Source organism: Danio rerio, chromosome 10 (assembly GCF_049306965.1).
Source record: "Danio rerio strain Tuebingen ecotype United States chromosome 10, GRCz12tu, whole genome shotgun sequence".
In the NCBI taxonomy this organism is placed as follows: Eukaryota; Metazoa; Chordata; class Actinopteri; order Cypriniformes; family Danionidae; genus Danio; species Danio rerio.
The window spans coordinates 15,667,582-15,694,970 of NC_133185.1; the positions used below are offsets into that span (position 1 = coordinate 15,667,582).

General features: G+C 33.3%; 1 protein-coding gene across 1 annotated transcript in view; it reads right to left on the reverse strand.

The window, feature by feature from the left end:
- cntfr (ciliary neurotrophic factor receptor) overlaps window positions 1-27,389 on the reverse strand; it is a 313,919-nt gene that overhangs the window by 7,876 nt on the left and 278,654 nt on the right. Inside the window, exons 7-8 of the mRNA NM_001098242.2 lie at window positions 7,850-8,039; window positions 2,379-2,496 (exon numbers count right to left, since the gene is read on the reverse strand). Of these exons, the coding sequence (NP_001091712.1) occupies window positions 2,379-2,496; window positions 7,850-8,039 (308 nt within the window). The remainder of the gene's footprint in view (window positions 1-2,378; window positions 2,497-7,849; window positions 8,040-27,389) is intronic.

Below are 27,389 nucleotides of genomic sequence, written 5' to 3' on the forward strand. Positions count from 1 at the left end.
AGAAACAAATCCTTTAAGACCAAGACCTATAGTGTAGATCAAAATGATATCCCTTATTCAGATTGTAATCTGAGGTAAAACAGCCTCTACTTATCAGCTGAAACACAAATTTGGTAAATTCACTGCAGCATTCATTTCTTTTAAAATTACACTTTGCAAAGTATTAATGGTGAAGATACAGAGACAACTAGCTAGCAAGTTAATTATCAGTGTTAATACCCAGGAATAGATAATTGCTATATAATAGATAATAACATCGTATCCTGACTAGACCCATCATAAAATGACGCACTTTCAACAGGAATCCCAAAGAACAGGATTGCCCAGTCCTGGTTCTACAGGGCCACTGTCCTCCATATTTTAGCTCCTACCCTAATAAAACAAACTTAAGGGCTTCAATCAAGTTCATTACTACATTTATCTTTATAAATAAGTTTCAGAAACGTTTCAGAAACACAATTTAAATAAGCAGACTGTTGAAGAGTGAAAGTTAAAAGGGTGAATATGTTTTTTTTTTTCCAACCTAGGTTGATTCTGAAAATGTACCACTATATACATTTCTAGAGAGCACCAAATATGTCCCGGGAGGTAGTTTTTTTTTGCAGTTTTTGTAGTGTCACAAATCCAATAGAGGCCGCTGTGTACCCTTTTTGAGATTAAAAAATTTTCTCTTGAGTGCCATTCGTGCCTGCTGTTCTTGCGTAAATCCACCAGAAGCAGTTGTCGACTGAAGTACCAATCAACTGACCCAACCTCCTACTTCCCTAAACCTAAACAATAGTGTTTTCAAATGCACTGATTGACCCGCCCACAATTTTGCCACATTCTTACCCTGTTATTTACTTGCTTATTTTATTTTTTGGCTTCTGTCTTTGTCTTACCCACTTTCTGGAACTGTTGTTTGCCGGACTTAAACCTTGCGGTCAATTCCTGTCTGCGTCTCAAGTCCGCCGACGTACATGAAGGTAAGTGGTCAGCTGGTACGCATGAAAGGAATGGCGTCATACTGCCCTGTAGCTTTCCTTTTAAAGATGAAATTAACCATACATACTTCTGGCTACAGCCAATCGGATCATTCCAAGCTCATCATTAATACCCTGCCTAACTATACTCCCTATCTCCGTTTTAAAAGACCACCTTCATCCACTCATTCTCCCTTCTCCCTTTTCTAGTTTAATCTAGGATTGGGCGACACAGTGACTCAGTGGCTAGCACTGCTGCCTCACAGCAAGAAGGTCAAGTCCTAGCTGAGCCAATTGGCATTTCAGTGTAGAGTTTACATGTTCTTCCCATGTTCGCATGTGTTTTCCCCTGAGTACTCTGGTTTCTTCCCACAGTCCAAAGACATGAGATATAGGTGAATTTAACAACAGTAACAGTAACAAACATTTTAATACTGAGTTTCTTTATCTGAATATGCACTAGGTGGTTGGTGCTCTACTCCTAGAGCTGTCATTGTTAATCAAGAAATAGGCCAAATTAATTGGGGCAGCTCTCGACAACTACTTGATCTCGTAACCCCTTACGAGCTCATTGACCAGGCGGGAGCCTTGGGTTCATCTACAGTATCTCCGAGATCAAGGTTCTCTCCCAGAACAGCATGCCAAACTTGCTGACATCATCAAGCATTATCTAATTGCAAAACTCTTGATGTGTACATAGGGTTACATTTTCAGAATGGTCCTATGTTGATTTTTTCCCCTATGTGTACTAATATCTTACTGACAGTTGTGTTAAAGCAAGTTTGATCTCTGGACATCCCAATAACAAGATTTTCTGATAGCTTTCAGTTACTGTTCAAGTCATGTTGTCATGTTGACCAACAGGTTTGAAACTAATTTCATTGTTGAAATTGTAACCTTTCGACAATAATTGACCAAATAAAATGATAATTAAAAATTCTAATGTGACAATTTCACAAGTCTAAGAGAGCTATAGTTTTGGTAAAATATCAGTGAACTACTTCAAGTTTTAGGGTTCAAACCAAGACATTGATAAATGAAACCCAGGCCAAGGGTTATTTTTTGTGGTCTCAAAACAAAACCAAGACTCCAACTCTGATAATGAGGGGAACAAACATAATACAGCTTTGAGTAACAATATCTTTTAAAAAAGTATTTGAATTTCCAACTATTAGTTAGTTATTCATGCCTCAAGTGTATTGTCATCGAGAACTGCACATAATTACTAAAAAGAGCTGTCCAGCTGAATAAATAATGTGGTAAGCCTCTTGAGAAGATTTATATTTAAAAAAAGTTCAGATTATGTTCATACATTGTCCATTGTTCATTCCTCAGGCATTGTTCACATTGTTTTACTGAAAACCCATGATCCTTTCTCACACATTCTGGAAATAGCAATGTAATAATGTCACATACCACATGATGGACAGCAGGACGCAGGCCAAGAGCAGGTGGGTTGACCAGAGGAGGGTGGAGCAGGCCGCTGTGGGTTCACCCACTCGTGGTGCAGCTGAAGGCGGACCTGGGGTAGTTTCTGCCCGGGAAAAAGAAAATGATTACTATTTCTTAATCTGTCTCTGTTTTTAAGATTGCATTTGTGACTTTATCCAAAGTGAGGCAGTGTAGAGCAGGGTACAGCCCAGTACTTCTCTTGGAGGACTAAATCTCTCTCTGTGTTTATATCAACTTTTTAAAGAAAATTAATTTTTTTAGAAAAATAAATACAGCATTATCATTGTGATTCAACATTTTACAATTGCCATTGAACAACTAAAAGCTTGTCTAAAGTCAGTGGCACGTTTTTTTTTTATTAATTTTTTTTATTTAAAGTCTGTGTTAATGGTAGGCAGTCCCAAAGCACGCATACAAGTTGCTTTTTACACACACCAAGATGCACAGCAGCACATAAATATCTTTAAATCTAAAGAAAAAAAATACTAATAAAGATCAGCACAGTGGCGCAGTGGGTAGCACACAGCAAGAAGGTAGCTAGTTTGAGCCCTGGCTGGTTCAGTTGGCAGTTCTGTGTGGAGCTAACATGTTCTCTGTGTTGGTGTGGGTTTCCTCCGAGTGCTCTGATTTCCCCCACAAGTCCAAAAACATGTGGTATAGGTGAATTGGGTAAGCTCCAGTTGTTCGTAGTGTATGTGTGTGAATGGGCAGGTGTGGATGTTTCCTAGTGATGGGTTGGAGCTGGAAGGGCATCTGTTGCGTAAAACATATTCTGGATAAGTTTGCGGTTCATTCCGTTGTGGCACCTCCAGATCAATGAAGGGAATAAGCCGAAAAGAAAATGAATTAATGTACTATTAAAATGTAAAAAAATATTATTGTCTACATAATTATAAAGGCCAATACCACCTCCCATGTTTTCTTCAACCCAGAGGGCTTTGGTGAACACAAACAAAATGTTTCCAGATTTTTGTTTATATTATTATTATATTAAAACTTTTTAAAGTTGTAGAAATGAAATAAATACAGCATAAATTGGGAAAATTGTACTGCATTCAGATCTTTGTCTTATATAAATTATATATTTGTCTTGTATAAAACTAAAGATGGCTGGTCTTCTCTTGTATTGCGACTTTATTGAGATTGTAATCAGCACCAAATTGTGTTGTACAGTACTTTTAATGCAGATTGCTTAGAGTAGAGTCTGGTGAAGCATATGTCCTTTCAATAAAAGAGATAAAAGCAATGTAAAATTAAGGTATGATGCAATTGCGGTTTACTTTTTTATGTTTGTTGAATTGAGTGTAGGGAGGGGTTTAGTTCAGTAGTTCACTGGTCTAGGTTAACTGTATAACAAGCTTCACCGTCTTATGAATGTGTACCAGAAGGACTTGTATCTGATTTACAACAAAACATATCCTATTCTAACATATAGTATTTCAGATTAGCAAAAAATGTAGACAGCGCTCTCTTGTGGCTTTGTCATCTGAAACATGCAACAAAATGTATCTGGTAGAGCGTATTTTATGTTTAACAAAATATGTAGGCTGAGGCACATATTTTCAATGAGCCACAATTGATATTACAAACAGTTCAGGCACTACAAATACAAAATAGCATTTTTGCTGATTCTGGCACATTGCACATTATTGATGTGCATTGTCAGTCAAAAAAATTGTCAGATTTGTGGGCTGGACATCCATGATGCAAATCTCTCGTTCCTCCACATCGTAAAAGTTGCTCTTTTGGATTGAGACTTAATGACTGTGGAGGCCGAATGTCACAGCAGAAATTGACACTCATCAGACCTGGCAACATTTTTCCAATCTTCTATTGTCCATTTTTGCTGAGCCTGTGTGAATTGTAGCCTGTTTCCCATTCTTAGCTGTCTTTGCTGGAACGGCACTCAGTTTGGTCTTCTGCTGCTGTAGCCCATCTGCCTCAAGGTTGGATGTGTTGTGCATTCAGAGATGCCCATTCTGCTTACCTTGGTTTTAATGAGTGGTTATTTGAGTTACTGTTGCCTTTCTATTAGCTCGAACCAGTCTGGCCATTCTCTTCTGACCTCTGGCATTAACAAGACATTTACGAACAGAACTGCAGCTCACTGGATATTTTCTTTTTCAGACAATTCTCTGTAAACTCTAGAGATGGTTGTGTGTGAAAATTCCATTAGATCAGCAGTTCTGTTTGGCACCAACAACCATGCCATGTTCAGTCACTTAAATCACCTTTATTCCCCATTTTGATGCTCAGTTTGAACTGCAGAATATCGTTTTGACCTTATCTACTTGTCTTAAGTTTCTGCAATTTGATTGCCTGATTAGGAATTTGCAATAACAAGCAGTTGGACAGGTGTAACTTATTAAGTGGCCAGTGAGCGTACATATACTGGAAAAGGTTTGCTGGTTTGTTCAATTACAATTTTAGTGTATGACCTAATGCATCTACTACTTTTGCCTAATGTTGAATAAACATTACATTAAAAATGGTTTCATGTCATGATTAAACTTCATAATTGCAACTCCCAACACAATAGAGTTACAACAACCCAATTAGTTAACGAAACTGCTTAAATGTCTTCATGTTCTGCTTGTGTCATGAGTGTACTGTAAGTAGACATCAGTTAATGTTTCAGCATCACTTGTTAATTGTATTATTTGCACAGTGTGACGATGTGTGAAATGACTTCCTTTGAAAGCATCTCAGATAAAGTATAAAGAACTGCATGGTGCAATGACTCTCATCTCAAATTAAGCAAATAAAACACAAAAATGACAGAGGCAAAGCAGCAATTATTACAAGGACGTTCTCCTGCTTTACCCAGGAGAAAATCAAGAAAAGCTTTTAGAGAGAATGTTTTGACACACGGCACACAAAACTAGCTTACAATTCTGCTGACTTTTTGATTCTTTCCTCTGTTTCAAGTATAGCGTGGATTAAATACGCTGAGTGCATGGAGGGGTAGAAACTCAATACTGTCTCCTGGATCAAACCGAGCAGGGCAGCCGTCACTAGATATTACTTCTAATAACAGTCATCAAGTTGTAGGTGCTATTTATAAAACATAATGCACATAGGCTATCACTGGTTTAGAAGTCAAGATCCCCTTTGTTCTCTCCAAAACTACTGTGTATAGGGAGTCTTATTCCTTGCAGAATCCTATAATATAAAAGGCACATTTATTTAAAAAATAATAAGCAACACTCAAACATTGGACACATGTGCATTTGTTGCATTAACACATACAAGTAATTTGGCACGCAATTGGCACAATGCGGCACTAGGCACAACATAATTGATTTTTGCTAGTTTCAGCCCAGCATTTTGTTTTCATGTCTTGTAACACTTTGTTTAAATAGCAAAAGCATTTGCACTCAATTGTGCACCTATAGGTGTGCTGGTCTGATGTATTGTTGGTGTAACATTTCTATTTCGAGGCGCCATTGAACAACTAAAAATCTGGTCTAAAGTCAATGATGCCGTTTTTATTTTTATTTTTTTATTTTTTACAGTGCTAGTAATAGGCGGTCCCAAACACACACACACATTGCTTATTGCACACACAGGGATGTGCAGTAGCACATAAATATCTTTACATTTGAAAAATATAACTATTAAAATGTAAAATAGTAAACACTTAGTAGACTCTGCTAAAGTCTGTTCTGAAATGAGAGTCAGACTTGAGCGACTTGCATTGACAGGTGAAAATCCGATCTGCCTGCTTACACTGCAGACACGGCAGCATAGATCTGATTCATATCGGATAAATTTCCACATATGAACAAGGCCTGAATCTAATTTGAGTACATCGGAATCCATATGATTTGTTCCTGCTTACACGTACATGGGCCATATCCAATCTTTGCCACATGAGAGAAAAAAATCTGAACTGAGTCACTTAAAGAGTGCAGTTTAAATGTGGCCATTCTGAACTACCACAAGACATGGGTGATTCATAATTGCAGCAAACTGTTTGGAAGCATTAAAAGTGTCCGAGAAGATGTCCAAAATCGTCACACACAATGACTCAGAGAGTGTTTAGATGCACGTCACTGATGTAAAGATGGCAACTGTTTACTGTATGATGACTGAAATGGCGTTAAAACCCAAGTAGTTACCTTAACGTCGTAGGGACGTCGTGTCTAAGGATAATCCTATTTCAATATCCAATAATAACATGAAATTAAGTTATTTGGTTGATTTTGGTTACTTTCTAACAAAACCTAAAATCAACCAAAATTAATGTAATTTCACGTCATTATTGGAAATTAAAATAATGTTGTTCTTAGACACTGGCAAGACATTGAATTTTAATCACCTGATATCAAGACCTAAATCTAACCTATCATTAACGTCTTATGATGTTATGTGCCTGCTGGACAATAACTAAATACTCTACAGAATGTTACGTATCACATCCACAAATTACATGTAAATGCATTAGCTTTTCACAGTGTAATACTCATTACACACTAATCTTGAGTACTTTTGAATGGTCTAATTTTTACTCATATTTTGAGTAATATTTACAGCAGATACTACTTTTTAGGCAAGTAATGGTACTTTTACTTAAGTAATATTTTTAAGTACTCTTTCCACTATTGGTAACCTCATATGATGCACTTGATGCTTGATTTATTAAACAATTTATCCAAAGCAACTTAGAGTGAGGATAAAGAAACACTCAGAGGGTAGCAAGGCAATAATTTATAGTAACTATAACAATTATAACTATTATAAACTTGCTTATTAGTCAAGAATACAGCAGGTGTATTTATAAACTGCTTAACAAATATTAAATTCACTATTTACTAATGCTTGATATGGTTCATAGTATATAGTTATTATAAAGTGTCACCAAATAAAAACGCACAATTTATTCATGATCTATTTTTCCAGTACTTGATCAGATTGGGATGAGTAGGCATGGGATAAATGTAGAGCTAAAAATAAAAACATATGTGAACAAATCAATTTTTTTTTATTAATTAATGAATTAATTGAATAATTTATTAATTAATTGACTGGGAAAAGGAGACAGATGAGCAAGTCACAAAGAAAATCTCAAGATCTCTAATAATGTTTCCGATTACTGAGCACAGTTTGCACAGGTATGAGTTATTGATGCAAACAGAGTTGAGTTTAGATTCACTGCTTGTGTCACATTAAATACGACACTGACCTAACAACTTCTCATCCATAAAAACCTAACAGAACCTGATGTTAATTTACCATTAACCTCCAAATACATCACCTACTCATTTGTTGTTAAACCTTTCTGACAGCAGAGGGCAGCGTGACTTTGAGATGCGCGTCTATAGACAGCATCTCTTCATAATCAGTCACTTTTACTGTTTTATGAGAGAACAGAGATCACGGAGAGCAGACGGAGGTAGCATAGCATTAGTGTACGGTTGGCAGCTCAAGCATACCTGGGATGACGTCGCTCTCAGTAGTGGAGGTGATGGGTTTGGGCTCCTCCATCCAGGGGGTGGCGTGGACTGCAACGCTCCAGTCGCTCCATGTGCCGATCTCCATGTCCTTGGCCGCCAGCTGGATGATGTACTCTTTCCCTGCATAGGCATCGGTGATGGTGTGGGAGGTGCTGTCGGAGAGTTCCACCTGTCAATCAAAAGCAGCAGAGTCAATCAGGGATATGGAGCTGATGGGAACGATGCATGTTGTTGACATGATTACATACGAGATGGATGTGGCGACCGATGTTTCATTAGAGGTGTTGGTGAGGATACTGTATAACAACAAAAACAACTATTATTATTATCATTATTATTAATATTATTTTGCGAGGGGTGGTTTGTGAGGTGAGGCTTATGTTACTATATATATATATATATATATATATATATATATATATATATATATATATATATATATATATATATATATATATATATATAAAGCAGTTTATACTTAAAACCAATATATATTGGTTTTCACCATTGTGAAAAATTTGGTTATACACAGTGGTAATGTCTCGTTTTTAAATTAAATAATTAAATGATGCAGACAAAAATTACCAGCTAGCCATAATGTGATTATAACATGATTGTTATGTAACTTTAACATATTTTGATGACCAAAGTTTAATTGTAACAACATAACTAATTACATTGTGACTATCTAAAAAGTGACATTCCTAGTTATGTTGCTACAATGTAACTTTGTGACTTCACCAGTTAATACAGTACTTAGTACAGTTAGTTGTGGCAACGTTATGTACTGGTACAAATCTGGTTATATTAAGGGTGGACAAATACTTGTTCTACTTTGCCCCATTAAGGTGAAATATTTTATGACTGACGGACTCAAAATTAGTCAAATCCAACTTCTTATCTTCAGTCAGAGATATCAAAATTTGCTTAGGCCATTATGGGTGCCTTTACACCTAGACTTTTGTTCTGGAACCTGGCACGTTTCCCCAGTTAGCGTGGTTCATTTGGCATATGTAAATCCAGCAATTGCGCCTGGATCCGGTCAAAAACAATTGGTCCGAGATCGCCTGAATGAAGTGGTCTCGGCTCGATTGAAACGAACTCTTGAAACGAACGATCGATTGTAGTGAGAAAGCAATACAATCCGAACCAGGTTATATCACAGTGTATTATACATATGTATGGCTTTATGAAAAGAGAATTATGAATAGGGTGGGATATCATTTCTACTGATAAACATGTCAAATATGAAAGTGAAAGCATGCTGAACTATTAACGAGAGTTGTTTATCCGTTTTTGAAAAAAACTGCAATCTTGGATTATATGTTATTTTTCTCTCTATAATGTAAAGCCTATAATGCAAAATTCTAGCCAATGCCTATGTATGAGAAAGGCTTAGCGCTGATTTATATTTGGTGACGATGTCTGTGGGTGTCACTATTCAAAATTAAATTGCAGCTTTTCGCTTACAATGTCTTATTGCTCATTATCATAAATTAAATAAGAACGCATGACAGCTGAGCAGGACTAAAAAATAAACTGTGAAACTCTGACCAATGTGCGGAGAGTTTACTTGCACGTGACTTGTTTTAGCTTTTTTGCTCCATTTGCCCTGTAATAGTGAACCACACAAAGAACAAAAAGAAACATTGTAACAAATTTAATCCCTGTTTCGGAACAAAATAATCAATCTATAGATGTGAAAGTACCCTAAGTGGACATGTACTCAGAACCAATAAACTTAAACATCTAATTCTCTGCTGTACAAAAATAAACCTCAAGGTTATGGAAAGTGATTGTCTGGCAATGTGGAGAAGTTACATTGTAGCATTGTATTTGGAAATGACACTTTTCCGGTTGTCACAACGTAATTAGTTACATTGTCACAATGAAACTTTGGACATCAAAATATATCAAAATACATACTGATTGTGATTAGGTATTGGGGTGGTAATAGAATTACCAGCATATAACGTTGGGGTTACGTTGGTATGTCATGAAACTACCAAAAATGACCAATGTGTTACGTAACTGTTACATTGTGTGTTAGCTGGGTAACTAGAAAAATACATAACAAACAAATGAACAGACGAACGAACGAACAAACAAACAAACAAATACAAACAAGGGAATGTATATGTTACATTATATATCTATTATTTTTTTTTGAATAACAATTACTACTACTACTATTGCTAATACCACTACTACTACTAAAATTTATTATTGCTATTACTATTATTATTATAATTATAATACCAACAGGCTGCATTTGTATTGCATATTTTAAGAAAGAAAAAAAAGATAAAAAGAAAGAAGGAAAATCAATACATAAACAAACAAACAAACATAAATATAGGTTCTTATTTTTTTCTTAATTGCAGTTCCTGTGTGTGTACGTGTGCACAAAAAAAGTTTTGTTCTTTTAAAGATTTTTTTTTTGATTGACTAATTTTGTGTATAACAAACAAATTAAATGTAGTAATGTTTAACTTAATTTGTTTGTTAAATTCAGCTAATATAAATTGTTAGCAAAAAATTGTAAATTCAATGAATCTTTTTTTTTCAGTGTGTTGCAGTTGTCTTCCTCAGACCTGAAGAGCACCTGAGGGTCACGAGGTTGAGCGGGTCACTGCACCACCACAGACCTGTTCATGAAGAGGGGGATTTGACTAATGCTCTGCAGCTGAGCCTGTGGAGGAAGACTAGTGATGTCTGTGACTCATCCTGCACATCCATCACTGCTCAAACTCACAGTCATGAGCTGCTGCTCAGTCCAGGCTTTTCTCACTCTTTATCCCTTACACAGCAGGACAACAAACACTCACGCTCAGTTCATGAGCTGGCATTTCAATTTAACTGGCCTTGACCCATAGAACGATTGATTGGAATGACAGTAAAAATGAAAAGTAAATAAAAAATCATTCAATAACAGTGTAAAAGTCACAGAAATGAAAGAAAATTCAGTCACATTTTGCGATACATTTAGATGAATGAATGCAAATTTTTTTGGAGCTGCTCAGGCACAATTGTTGAATTTAGACTGTAAAAAGCAATTAGTTACAAAATGATGGGTTCCACACAATCGATTTGTGCTGAGAAAACATGAAAAAAATAAGCTATGCTATAAGTTTTTACAAATTTACGTGGATTAAAAAAACCTTAACAAGTAGATTTTACTCAAAAAATTCAGTAACCTCATTGACTCAACATTTATAATTATACACATAGTATGTTTCTTATAATTATAAGGCATCAGGTTTAATCTCTTTTTAAGTTAATCTATTTTAAGTTATAGTTTAAAACTATAGTAAATTCATGAATAATTGAATAACTTAATAAATAGACAAACAAACAAACAAGAAGGATATATGTTACATTATAAACTAATGAATGAATGAGTGAATAGATAAATAGATGAACAGACAAACAAGGGGGTATATATGTTAAATTATTAACACATGAATAATTGAATAAATGAATGAATGAATGAATGAATGAATAAATAAATGAATGAATGAATGAATGAATGAATGAATGATTGAATGATAAACAAAAAACAAGGGGATTATGTTACATTATAAATGAATTATTGAAAGAAAGAATGAATGAATAACTAAATAAAACAGATAAACATACAAACAAGGAGTATATATATATATATATATATATATATATATATATATATATATATATATATATATATATATATATATATATATATATATATATATATATATATATATATATATTTATGTGTGTGTGTGTTACATTATAAACAAATAAATGAATGAATGAATGAATGAATGAATGAATGAATATAGAAAATCAAAACAAATAAGGGGGATATATGTTACATTGGAATGAATGAATGAATGAATGAATGAATGAATGAATGAATGACTAGATAAAAATATAAGCAAGGGTCATATATATGTTACATTATAAATGAATGAATGAATAAATTATTAACCAAATAGATAAACAAACAAGAGGGACATATATGTTACATTATAAACAAACAAATGGATGAATGAATGAATAACTAGATAGATAAACAAACAAGGGGATTTATGTTACAGTATAAATGAACAAACGAATGAACGAATGAATTATTTTTCTGCTCCCGTTTGCTTAGTCTATTTAAAATCATCTGAAGTGCAGAAATTCAATTAAATTGCTAACAGCTGTTCTCAGTTCAGTTCTGAACCATGCGCAGACACAGAAACAGAAACAGAAACAGGAGAATTACTTTGCCCACAAAGCAAGATCCTCCTGAAGAACACAAAGCTCTGAGCATATTTTCAGAGGAATTTACTTCTCCTTCATTGCCTCCCAGATCTCCTAAGTGCAGCCGTACAGCACAGAAACTCAAGAAATCCTCATCTGTACCTGAACAAAGAGCGGAAAAGCTTTTTTCCTTCGCTGAATTTTCACCAGCGCTGTCTGCAAGTCTCCCCATCCAGGCACAACGCAGCATGTGTGGCGCAGAGTCTCTGCATTTACATTTTAATTGAACTTTATCTTTCATAATTGGAAAAGAGAGCGTTGCTCATTTCCCCGGCGCTCCTCAAAACCCACAAAACAAAAGCTGCATCCTTTCCATTTCAGATTAAACCCCATTCTCTGCACTTTCGCCCACAGTGGCTGCCGAACACCTGGTCTGTCAAGTGTTTGCTGCGATTGTTATCGGACTGCAACGTTTCTCTATTCTATTGTACTAAAACTAAACTATTATCTTTACCAAATTCGCATTTATTTCAATAAAAGGCTTGTAGTTGGCAAAGCTATTTTTGAATGGACATGCAGCAGATAAAAAAAAAGTGAAAATACAGTTAAAGTTATTTGCCCATTCTTTTTCAAATATTTCTCAAGGTATTTTTAACAGAACAAGGACATTTTCACAGTAATTCCGATAATATTTTTTCTTCTGTAGTAAGTCTTATTTGTTTTATTTCGGCCAGAATAAAAGCAGTTTAAACCTTTTTAAAGCCATTTTAAGATCAAAATTATAAGCCCCCTAAAGCGATATTTCTTCTATTGTCTACAGAACAAATCACTGTTGTATGATGATTTGCCCAATAGCCCTAACTTGCCTAGTTAGCCTAATTAACCTAGTGAAGACTTTTGTTGAAACTCATTGGCATATTGCAGAACTAAAAACCTGTCCAAATCTCAAGTCTTGGATGTCACGATAACACGAGAGCCAATTGATTTGACTATTTTTACCAATACTTTGTGGGTAGATGTTCATGGGACCCTTTACCAAATTTGGTAAATGATTTAATCACCTAGCAATGGTGCTTCACAAGACTTCTAACAGTAAAATTCTGTTTTTTGCATTAGCTTGCTTGCGCTAGCTGTGCTCTCTGCCCCCTTTCACCCTGCTCAGACACTGCGTCGCTATGTGATTGGGTCAACACAAACTTTCCATGCAACCTCTTGAAGTTTCGGGACTGCCGAAACTACACGAACTTCCGCAAACCGACTCTAAGCGTTACACAGCAGTAACCCAGGACAACTTTCACTAAAGAGCGAGTAAATCCCATAGATGTCACTGAAGTCACTGAGTCACCAACCAATCAGGAGTGCCGTGTTTCCCCGAGGCCAGTCTGGCAAGGGAAATTCAGTGCTTCCAGCAAAGTAACACAAACAAATGTTGTCTCTTGCTGATCTGGTGCAAAATTGATTGAAAGCAGTCAAGCACAAGTCAAATCTCTGCTTTTGTGGTTTCTCTGGTGTGATTCTAAGTTCTAGCAAGAAGTGTTAGAATTAATTTGGGACGGTTGTCAACTAATTTTGCATCGTCCGAATTGCTTCTGTGTATATGTGTGAATGTGTGTGTGCATTTGTTTGTTGTTTAATTAATATGTAGTTAGTTTCATGTATCATGGTATAGCTCAATAAATCTTTGTTCTCATTTTGTAAGAACTGTGTTCTTGTTTATGTTCTTCATTATAATATTCAAGTCATTGCCTTGAGCTATTGATTTTGTTACCTTGCTGAAAGTTAACCCAATACGTTGCTATGTATTTTTCGTTGGCCATAGAAATATTAAAAAAACAAGATTGGTAAAATACGATGTCTTCTATTTGCTGGACAAATGGTAGATACAATTTCAATCTTTTAATCTGACAATTGAGTAAGTTTGACTCAATTGAGTCGAATCAAGTGATTTGAATCTTCAAGATCGGATTCCTTCAAATGAGCTAATAAATCCCTGATTGATCTTTTAATGTAGGTTGATCCCCTACACTTTTAATTCCACTTTAAACTGATTACTAGTACCTTGAAAATATCAAGCAAAATACTATGTACTGTTATCTTGGCAAAGATAAAATAAATCAGTTTCTTCAGTTTCAGAAATCAGAAATTAGTTTTTAAAATTTTTATGTTTAGAAATGTGTGGGAAAAAAGTCTTCTTTTCGTTATGTGTAAATATATACAGGGGGGCTAATTATTCTGACTTTAACTGTATATGCTTCAGCCTACTATCCTTTTGAAAACACAATAGAGAGCTGGTGAAAACCCCTACCCAATGTCATCTTTTCAATCTTTACAAGCTGAAAAAGTGATAAACAGCTTCCTGTTTGTCTTCTTCTGGACCAGGTAACAGTGCACACTGATTTGAGAGAGATTGAGAGTGAGAGAGGAAGACAGATATAAAGAATCAAGACAAACAAGACACTTTGCATGTGATGTCTGAGACATACTATTAGAGTGAGCTATTTATATAGCCGTATCATTATGTAGCAAACACGCTCTGACCCTCATACATGGCTGCGCCTCAACAATCCCAGACATCTGGCTGTTATGGCCAATACCCACAAATAAAATGAGGTGTGAGTCATGTCAATGGAATAGAGAAAATAGTTTTTTTTTCCTTCTTATATTGGATATTGCAATTAGTGAAACAATAAAATGGCTAAAACTGGGTTCATGAGAAATGTGATAAAAGCACTCTTTTAATGTAAATATGGGAGTTTGCCCAAACCAGTCAATTAATTAATTTTTTTTTTTGTGTGTTATAATGAGAAGCTCTGCCTTCAATGAAATGTCATTGGTCCATAAATATCTAAATTGACCCTGTTTATGATAATGATACCATTATTTACATGCATAATACGATCAGCAGGTGATTAAACATTATTTAAATGAAACAGGAACTTAAAATGTATTATAAGGGTTTCAATTTGTTTTTAAAATGTCATTAAAGCTTTATAACTCATTAACAACATATCTGTCATCAGTAATAAACAAACTCCACAGTAAATGCTACAGTATTACTTAGAGTAAACACAATAGCCTACAAATTTAATAACTTCAGTAACACAGTTGTGACATCAAGTCACCATTCCCGCTATTAACTGGCTTATTACCTGCCTATTATTAATATATAAACTGTTTATAAGCAGCTATAAAGTATGATCTTAGTCTTCACCCCTAATCCAAAACCTAAACCCAAGTATGAGTTAACTAACTATTAGTAAGCAGCTAATTAGTAGTTTATTGAGCTAATAGTCTTCGTTAACGGTTTGTTAATAGCATTAATTGTAAAAAAATGAAGTTTTACCATAATTGCAAAAATATTCTAGAGCTGCATGATATTGAAAATTTTTTTTTATACTTTTCTGTGATAAATATTGCACTACGAATACTGTTTCAAAAGACAAATAGCTCTATTTGGCAGTTTGAGGAGTATTGGGAATCTAACTTTAATCAGGTACAGTAAAAACAATCTCTTACTTTGCATTGTCCCAAAAAAATTATTAGATCAAGTAAAAATTTTGTATTGATATATATATATATATATGTATATATATATATATATATGTATATATATATATATATATATATATATATATATATATATATATATATATATATATATATATATATATATATATATATATATATATATATATATATATTATTTTATTTTATTTTTTTACCTTCAGAAATAACTCAAAATTAAGAGTTTTTCCTTAAAACAAGCAAATGATCTGCCATTAGGTTAAATAAAATAATATTGTTTTTGCTTTAAAATGTAGATATTTGGACTAGATGCGAGACAAAAATTAGACAAAAAACTTTTTTATCAATTCTGTATAAATGATTTAAACTATCTTGAAATGCCCAGTCACAGGCCTTATAACACGTAAATGATAAATCTTCGCTCTATTATGGTTAAACTTAGCAGTAACTCTATAAATCATGTGTTCTGTAGCTCCTTGTCAACTATAATTTAACATTGCAGGTCTTGCGATGTGACTATTGCAGATGAGCACATTGTGATATCGATGCTGAAATGATAGATTGTGCAGCCTTAATATATACCCAATCTAAAATAATCTAAAATCATAACAAATGATCATATTTATTATGTTTAAGCACATCACATTCTTTAAATACAGAAGGTAATTATTCTGACAAAGAACTAATTAAAAGGGTTCGTAAATGCATTTGTAAGGCTAGAATGGCACATGCATACACGCTATATACATTTTGACACATTTAATTATCATTACTTACAAATAAACTTTTTTACACAATGTTGTTATTTAAAACATCTCATTATTTAAAAGTAGGCAATTAAAGCAAATAATTAAAGAGTTCAGATGTAAAAACCTCTTAGGGGTGTCTGAAATTTCCATAATGTTTTTTTTTTTTTTTTTCTCAGCCTTCTTAGTTTATGTTGAGTTATTTCACTTTAAAGACCATAAAAAAGGACTTATTATTTGACTGATAAAAATGCTCATTTTAGAAGAACCTTTCAGATGGCATTTGGTGGTTTTTGTATTTGAATTCTTCAATTATAAAAGGGATTACAATTATTCATTATAAAATAACTAATTACAAGGCTTCTAAACTCTTTCGACATGCTTTATTTGAATTTACAATTCACGTTATTAACAAACTATTAACTATGACTTTTAGCTTAATAAACTACTAACTAGCTGCTTATTGAGAGTTAGTAAGGTAGTAGTTTTTGTTTAGAACATACAGTAGGTCTCAAACTCAGTTCCGGGAGGGCCACAGCTCTACACATTTTTGCTTCAATCAATCACAGCTGATCCAAACAATTGAGTTGTTCAAAAGAGCCATGAACACCTTCAGTAGTTAAATCAGATGTCTTTGATCAGGGTTGGAGCCTTATGGTTTACATATCGAGTAGGATTAGGGAATAAAATAAGAATATACTTTATAAGTGCTAATACACAGTTAATATCTTAATTATAGTCAGGTATTAGCCAGAAGTAAATTCTGTAAATTGTTACCTAAACTTAAAGTGTTTTTATATCAAATAACACATATATAATATAGAAAAAAAGGCCTCATAGAAAATGTTGTGTCTTAGAATAATCATCCTTACATACATTGTTTAGCATATTATAAATTACTAATTGTCAAAAATAACATACTAATACTGTGATCATGAAGTACACAACATTAAAAAATTCCCCCCGCAGTTGCTATTCAGCTTATGTGAAGCTGCTGCGTCTTTAGAAATAAAGCTCTCATAAGCAATTCCAACTAAGATGTGGAAAATAACTGGACATTTCTGACTTGCATGTAGGCAACTGAGCAGCAAATGGAGCTGCCAGACTCCCAGCAGTCACTGTTGGCTGATTACTGTCGCCATGCTGTGATATTTTCTAAATTCTACCCACCTCCCCGTATTGGAGCCTCCAGCCCAGCTGTGCTTAAAGCTGACGGTTCACCCCGCCTGACGCCTGCTTGACCAAACATGAAAGCTGTAAACAGCTTCTGTTGACAATATATCAGCGGAAGAGCACCGGACCAAGCGAGTGTGAGCTTGAATTTGCACTAGTTTTCGTTCTGAAGCTACTATTAGTTTATTATGGATGCTTTGATCGAAGGGAAACAGATATGGATTGGATTTTATGGTACAGTTAAAAAAAAAAAAAAAAAAAAAAAAAAAAAATCCTTGGTTGGTTTAACTCTTGTACTGTTAAAATGTACTACCCTTTCGTTACCCTGTAAAAAAATGCTGGGTTACACAGAGTTAGTTTGTGTTGGGATAACATGCATGAATTAAGTTCATTTAATAGTTTTTACAAATGTAAGTTGATTGAACATGAAACAATTCCATTGTCTCCACTCAAAAAAACAAAAAACAAAACTATAATTGTGGATTTACTCAAGGTGCTCCGATTTCCCCCACAGTCCAAAGACATGTGCTATACTGTAGGTGAATTGAATGAGCTAAATTGGCCATAGTGGTAGTGGCTTAAAGGGCATCCACTGCGTAAAACGTGTGCTGGATAGGTTGGCTGTTCATTTCACTGTGGTGACACCAGATTAATAAAGGGACTAAGCTGAAAAAAAATCATGAATGAATGATTGTGTTGTTTCAACTCAGTTTAACCAAGTATATGTAGGTTGAAAAAGCAGCAAAGATAATTTTTTTTTGTGTTTGTGGCTGTTTTTGCCCCACTTCCATTGGATTGTAAAGCAATGACAGCATATAATCAGGCATTCTTGATTGTTGGTGTTTTTTTCCTGTTGGAATGAGGTAAAATGTGTAATTTTATAAGTGTGTGTTTTTATCACCAAAAGCATTCTATTTGCTGAAAAACTGAGAAAATTGTGGCCAAATTAAGACTCAAAGTCACCCCAGAGTGGATGAAAGCATACCCTAAAGCACACAATGGTTAACCCAAGTATGGGTTACAAGCTCAACTGTTGGGTTACAAATTTAAATCATTTTAAATTATATTTCCAACCCACTTTTCCATATTTGATCCAAAATCGGGTTGAAACAGCTAAGTATTTTTCAGAATGCATGCATCAAAGACACCCATCCACTCAGTCAAATTCAATACCAGATGATGAATTGTAGCCTTATGTATTGAAACAATTGGTGTGTGCAAGAAACTGAACATTTTTTTTATAATATTATAATTTTATACATTTATTTAGTTGCATAATTACTTCGAAGCTGATTAAATATGGATGTAAATCAGAATAACCATAATCGTAATCCTAACCCTAATCCTAACTCAAAATAGTTGTAGTAGAAACTATAGTACAGTTCCCTGTTGTACTGTGGAAAAGCCTAAATATTGAACACAAGGGTTTTTTATTATCACAATTTTTGGACATAAATGTGCAAAATTTATTTTTTTTTATTTAATTTGAAGAAAAACAAAAATGTCATAAGTTGTTTGCAGAATTAAATAAAAATAGTTTTTAACACATTACAACAAACAAATATATTATAAATTATACAGTTTTTGCTAAATTATATAAATTGTGTAACATACTGTTTTTTTACATAATAATACACTATATTAGCTACCAACTACTGTACATTTAAATAATTTGATGCATTAAAACACCAAATTGAATGTTTTTTGCATGTTTTTTTCTAATACTAATAATAATAATTGTAATAATGCTATTACAGTATTATTACTATTATTATTATTATTTTATATAACAACATCAATTATCATTATTATTGATAATAATAATAATAATATTCTTATCATCATTGTTTTATAACAACGGCAGCAATTATTATTATTATTATTGTTATTATTATTATTATTATTATTATTATTATTATTATTATTATTATTATCATTCATATTTTATGACAACACCTATTATTATTATTATTAATTAATTTAGCTATTTATTTATTTTCCCAGAAAAACTCTAAATAATTCTCTTTTTGGATAAAAAAATACGAAAATGTTAAAAACAGAATCCTATTTTAAAGTATTATCAATAATTAGACACATAAAATGAAGCCTTTGCACTTTCTATGTGACTCTTTTGATATGCTTTGATTGTAACACGACTTAGTTCTGAAACATGCTATTGAACTCTCTATCGTCAGATTAAACAACCCGAACGTTTTCACTTCCATTTCTTGAAGCAGGACCGGGTGTGAAGTGACTCATTACTCCACTTTAATTCAGCTTTTTATCTTCAAAGCCACTACTCCTGCAAACGGAAATGTGTGGCTGAATCTGGACACTTGAGATTTACATTTGAACAAGTAATTTCATTAGCACTTAGCACTAACAACTTCCCTCACTTACTCAGCTAGCCGTTTTTTTTTTTTTTTTACCTTGATGTGTCCATTCCTCTCAGTACACAAAGTCTACAGCAGAACAGAAAGTGTTCACAAATCAGTAACACAGATCACTGAGGACTAACTCCAGCTCATATGCTCCTCTTGCACAAACGGCGGCCTGAACTGATAACAATACAAACAAACAGAATTAATTCTCAAAGTAACTGAATTAGAGCTTGTGGTTTGCCAAGTGCGCACATTAAGTTGAATTGCCTGGAATGAAGGTTTGGAAAACCCACTGATGGCTTCAAATACATGCAGAGAGAAACAGATCGGAATAAAGTGTCTCCCTAGAGTCACTCCATAAAAATGCATATAAAGAGTAAAACACTGCAGGTATAAATGGTAAAAAAGTAACACATAGTTATCAACACACTTCCCTAGTTTATTAAGCAGCTTAGGAATTCATAAGAAATCTAAGACAGATTTCTGAAAACACTTTATTTTAGGGTGTCCTTGTTAAACTTAAAAATGACAAATGTAATCTTATGTAAAGTTATTACACATACACTGACTAACCCTAAATCTAACACATTCCAACCTAAAACAAATACTTTAGTAACACTTTACAATAAGGTTGTATTAGGTAATGTTATTTAATGCATTTACTAACATGAACAAACAATGAACAATGCATTTACTCCAGTATTTGTTCATTTTAGTTCATGTTAGTTAATGAAAATACAGCTGTTCAATATCAATTCATGTTAATTCATAGTGCATTAACTAATGCTATCAAACATGAAGTTGTTTTTAATAAGGCATTAGTAAATGTTGAACTATGGTTAAATGCTGATCACAAATTGCTTATGATTAGTTCATGTCAGTAAATATGTAAATTGATTATTTAATTAATATTATTCAATAGTTAAATTGATAGTTTGGCTATAACAAGTACACTAAGATTTTAAGACTTTGTTTTTGCATAACAAGTTTTCAAAAAAGTTATAATTAAATATGCAAATGAGTTGTGATGAGACATTTTTAATCAAATCAAATAACATTAAATAAAATCTAATCAAATGAACTGATAAATGAACAAACAAAAACAAATGAGCGCAGGAAAAAACAAGTTTAAAAAAAGTTATGATTAAATATGCAAATGTGTTGTGATGAGAAATTTTTACATTTATAAAAATATCTTACAGTTGGATGTCAGGTTCATCATTTTTTATCCTTCTTTTACATAACAAAGTTATCAAAATTTGAGTTTTTTATAGTATAGCATCTGAGTACACAATATTTTGGAAATTAATATTTTTATCAAATTCTCAGAGAATATCAGTTTGTAAATTTAAACAAAGCAGATTTATTAAACATAAATATTAATTAATATAATATTTTAGTTATCAAACATATTTAGAAATAGAAAGCTAACACAATTCAATTTATGTAAAATATTGGGGAAATAATTACAAAAGTACAAAATTGCTACTCTTGAATTTTGCTCTTTTTACATTTTTTATTTAATATTTTTCCCTATGTGCTAATTTTAGACTGTTATCGTAAGTCATTTTGTTTGATTATCTCCAGATCTAACATATATGCACAAATATAATACTGTAAAGCTTCCTATAGAAAATATGACTTTAAATGAGAGATTTGTGAGGGGTGACCTCATATATGCTGAACAATATGGGCTCTATTTTGACGGTCCATGCGCAGAGCGCAAAACGCAGGGCACAAACGCTTTCAGGGAATGTCAGAACGCATTTTTGCAAATTTACGGACGGGAAAATCCGCTTTGGGCTGTGGCGCATGGTCTAAAAGGGTTGAGTTTATTTTCTTAATGAGTTATAGGTGTGTTTTGAGAATAAACCAATAAGAGCCTCATCTCCCATTCCCTTTAAGAGCCAGCTGCGTCGTGCCAAGAGCATGCGCTATTTACAAGACGTAGAGTAAGTCTAAGTGGAAAAACTGAGCATTTTTTTTTACAGAAAACTGTTAAACAGAGCATCTACTGCGTGAGAATGAGAGATAATAGATCCCTTTCACTTTCGCTCTTGGATAGGGAAACCTTTACGCACAGACATCAATTAGTCTATAAATAATTAATTGCGTTTGTTAATCACAATTATTCATTTCAAAACTATTTCTAAATTCAGTTCTAATTTCCAGCAAACGAATAAATGAACAACAAAAACGAAGTGTGTTCAAAAACCTGAGTTATATCCTAAAACACATGCTGTGCCCCAAATAGTCTGAAACCTGACAGGTGGGCCAATCTAAGGCCGTACTCACACTAGGTACAGTTGCCTCGAACCGGGCCAAAGCACGCTTGTCCCCCCTCCCGTCTCCCCCGACGGCCCGCGCTCACACCATATCGGGCCTCGGCACGCTTACGTCATCGCTGCTGCGCTGTTCAGAAGCGCTCTCTATGGCAAGCCTTTTTAGCATTTAAATCTTTGTTGTGACTCCATAAATATATTTAGAGATATCTCTAATTATATTTTGACTAGTCATAATTATAATTCGACTAGTCAGAATAACAATTAGAGATATCTACAATTGCAATTGTACTAGTACGAAATCAGATTGGAGATATCTGCAAATATATTATGACTAGTCATATTCCTCCATTGATTTGCATTGAAAAAATATTTGCAGATATCTCTAAATGAGTTTTGACTAGTCACAATTGTAATTAGAGATATCTCTAACTGAGTTTTTACTAGTCATACATTTGGAGATGTCTTTAATTCGTAATATTTAGAGATATTTACAAATATATTTGAAGATATCTCTAATTAATTTACTAATAGTCAAATTACAGTTGTAGATATCTTGAATTGGATTTTTGACGAGTCAAAACTCAGTTAGAGATATCTGCAAATATTTTTCAATGGAAGTCAATGGAGGAATATGACTAGTCATAATATATTTGCAGATATCTCCAATCTGATTTCGTACTAGTACAATTGTAATTGCAGATATCTCTAATTGTCATTCTGACAAGTCGAATTATAATAATGACTTGTCAAAATATATAAATATATCTCTAAACATATTTATGGATAGTCAGAACAAGGTTTAAATGTTAAAACGGCTTGCCATACGCTCTCACTCAGCAGCACAGTGGAGATTTCTCTAGTTATATCCTTTCAGTCGTTTGTTATGCAGTAACATGCAGTCAAATATTTCGCCAAACAGTCCTTAGGGATGCGGGGACACGCAGTCAGATATTTTACCGAATAGATCCGCCACTTTTGGCGCTCATAAACAATCAAAGCTCTCGTGCTGCAGGAATGAGGAGGTCTGCTGAAGGCGCGTAGCTGTGGTGCTGTGAGGAGTTTGCGTCTTTAATAAACTACGGCAGTTTGCGATCACTGAACAGTAAGAATGATTAATAAATCCATATCAAACAGTCCCTTAAAAGTCACGTCTCGCTTTCGGTTTCGGGCTTTGGCGCGTTTCGCGCTCACACACAAGCGTACCGCGCCAAAGCCCAAGTGTACCGCGCTCAGGCACACCTCTTCCAACCGGGCCAGGGCCGGCCAAGTGAACCGTGCTTGAGCCCGATTCAGCGCACTCACACTTCTCAAACGATCCGGGAAACGGGCCTGGGCACGGTACGGATGGCATAGTGTGAGTAGGCCCTAAGCTTGTTTTTAATAAAACAAATATAAATAGGGATATAATAAATAATACTGATAATAATAATAACATTATACAAAAGTAAATTGTTATGAATGAACTGAAAAAGCCTCCCGATAAAGATAAAGAAGACAAAAAAGCAGTGATTTTTCACATTTATGTAGGCTAGAAAATAATATGATTTGTAATATTTTAATCCTTTATATTTGTATCCTACATCTATTCTTATTATATCATATATATATATATATATATATATATATATATATATATATATCACAAACGCCAGAACCAGAATGCCTATGGGCGCACATTTGAGCGCTAATGCATTTGCTATTTAAACAGCGTAGCGCAACGCCTCAAAACGACTCTTGCGCCAAGCTGAAACTAGCAAACAAGTATTGCGCCGCGCCTTGCGCCACATTGCACCGGGTACATGATAGGGCCCTATATGTTTGCTTATAATCATGGTAGGGTTGCAGCAGCTGTTTGTAAAGACAAACCGTAGTTAGTAGGTCGTAAGCTCTCCGTAAAGTCATGCATAGTTACATTGAGTGACGTAATATCCAATATAAAGCATTACAATCATTAATCTCCTTAAAAATTCCTACGGCCTCCTGTCAACGCACGCCTCCCACCAGTGCTGATATGCAGCCATTTCGCACTGCTACTTGTGTGATATTGTTCATATATAACAAAAATTTAAATCTTCTTTCATACAGCAAAAAAGTGAGATTTGGGAGGAAAATAATGCTGTGAGTAGAGGGAGATCAATCTTCATTGTAATCGCAAGCTTCTGGATGCAAACTAATCTCTGTCATCTTTTTTCTACTGTTAAACATGGGGTGAGTCTGCCGTAAATATTTAGTTGGTACGTATCATTAAGTTTGAACTAAGCTTAGTGGTGCAACCCAATTTTTAGTAGTGTGTAAGTTGTTACTTATAAGTCACAACTAGGCTACATTTTAGCTTGTGCTACATGTGTAAAATTTATGAACATACCATTTACTATACCATGCCATTAAAAAAAAAGAAAAAAAAGAAAAGAAAGGGAAAAAGAACACAATGCCAGAATGTATACAGTATAATAATAACATACAAAGTGTGTTGTGTTTCCGAAGTAGAAATTTATGGAAAACAAAATAAGAGAAAAAAATTTAGAGAAAATAAACCATTGTATGTGTGTATGTGTGTGCTCATAAGTATCTGTGCGTGTATGTGTGATTGAAATGCCGACACGAATGAATAATGAATAATGAATCTTAAACACATACACACACACTGAAAAAAAAAAAAGAAGAAGAAAAAAAATACTGTGTTTTTGCCTGAAGTCTCGCCTTAATCTAAATGCAGAGACTTTGTGGAATTCTATATAGGTGGTAATCCGTAAACAAGGAATCAGCAAGAATTAGGGTACTGAATGCAAAATGAATAATAAAAAAGAATAAGTTAAGACTCACACAATAAAAGGGGTGCTAATGTGGTTCAGTTGAGTTCAATCCCTGAGTAAACATGAGCTTCCCTCTGAGTCCACAGTTCTGAGTTACAACATTCAGGCAAAGTAGCATCGCATCAGAGTCCCATTTGTCTTCCGCTGTTCAAGCAACATGAGCGCTTATGAAATATGCACAAGATCTGAATAGCGTCTTGATAAATAAATAATTGATACAATCTCCTGAATGGCCAGAACAAGAGAGGCAGCGACACAAAGACTTAGTTGAACAAATACGAATGTCTTTTTAGTGGTGTCTGGTGTCGTTAATCAGGGCTGTTTATTCAGGTTTTAACTCATTGTTACTTCAGCTTAAGTCACTTTATGTAAATATACAATCAGCAATGCCCTTGAAAGACAGTCAATGTATATTGAAAAAAAAAAAAAAAAAAAAAAATCTGTTTCAAGTATCTATTCAAATTACTTTCTGTCATATAATAATAATAATAATAATAATAATAATAATAATAATAATAATAATAATAATAATAATAATAAATAAACAAAAAATAAACAACTGTGATGTTTTTTTTTCTAAGAAATTTTGTGAAGGGCAAAATACATAACTTCAAGTTAAAGTAAAAAAAACGAACGAACAAACAAACAAACAAACGAACAAACAAACAAACAAACAAACAAACAAACAAACAAACAAACAAACAAACAAACAAACAAACAAATAAATAAATAAATACAAAAAACAAATTAAATTTTCTGAAGGAAAAAAATACATAACTTCAAGTGAAGTAAAAAAAATAAACAAAAAATGAATAAACAAAAAATATTAATAAAATTAAATGAATAAATAAATGAATAAATAAATGAATGAATAAATAAACAAACAAACAAACAAACAAACAAACAAACAAACAAACAAACAAACAAATAAACGAATAAATGAATGAATGAATGAATGAATGAATGAATGAATGAATGAATGAATGAATGAATGAATGAATGAATAACAAAATAAAACAATTATAATGTTTTTTCAGTGAAATTTTGTGATAAGAAAAATACAAAACTTAAAGATAAAGTAAACAAATAAATGAATAAATAAATATAATTAATTAAAAAAAATTGTGAGATAAACTCACAAACTAAATTGTAAGATATGATTAAGTTGCAAATAAACTGTTTAAATCAGTTAATACGTTAAACTAAAATAACATCAAATAAAATCTACAAAAAACAATTGAAAGAAGCAACAAATGAATAAACAAACAATGAATATTTAAATAAATAGGCTTTTATAGTTTGTTGCATAACTAAAAAAAATCAAATTTGTGGTGGGTTGTATTATTTACTCCTTAAAATAAAAAAAAAAATAATGACATTGTAAGATACAAAAATACTTTGGTATAATGCTGGTGTCACAATCACTAGCAATCTAGTCTGGGCAGATCACTGGAGAACTACAAATCTGCCACATAACTGGCAATCCCATCATGCACCACACATACACACCAGTTCCATTTCTCGAACTAATCATAGACTGATTACATGGACTATATATTCACCTCTCACATTCACTCATTGCTGAGTCTTGTTTACCTGTAACATTGTGAAGCGTGTTCTTTGTTTTCTAGTCTTACTATACCCTTAGATCCTTGCCTTTTTTCTTTGTTCATCCTTTTTGCCTCTGCCTGTGACCACGACTACACTATTGGACCCTCATCACTCCGATTGCTCCTGTTTGACCATTGCCTGCCTGACTAAGGTGTTAATAAACTGAGTTTGGACTCTCATTTCTGTTGTCATCTGACTCCTAGTTTTACAGCTGGATTACACACAGTTCCTTCATGTTGTCACAACTTAATAACTTAACTTAATAAGTTAACGTAATATATATATATATATATATATATATATATATATATATATATATATATATATATATATATATATATATATATATATATATATATATATATATATAATTATTATTATTTTTTTTACAAATTTAAGTGGAATGAACATAAAACAATTCAGTTTTCGAAAAAAAAATGTTGTTTCAACTACTTTTATATGAGTAGTTTGAACAAACAGCAAACTTTGATCCCACAACTAAAAGAAAAAAAAAAAAAAACTGGAACAAAATATTAAAGAAGCTACACAAGAAAACATGTGTAACAAATGTAATTAATTTATGACAAAATACTGTAAAAATGTAATTAATTTTTTTTGGCATAACAAGTAAATTAGAAAGAAGAAATTACTTTAATTTTTCATTTTTGTGTGTGTACATAATATAACTCCTGAAAACTATCACCACAGGTCTGTATTTTTCCTTGGTTACTTTTCAAGCCTGCTTCAAATGCGCT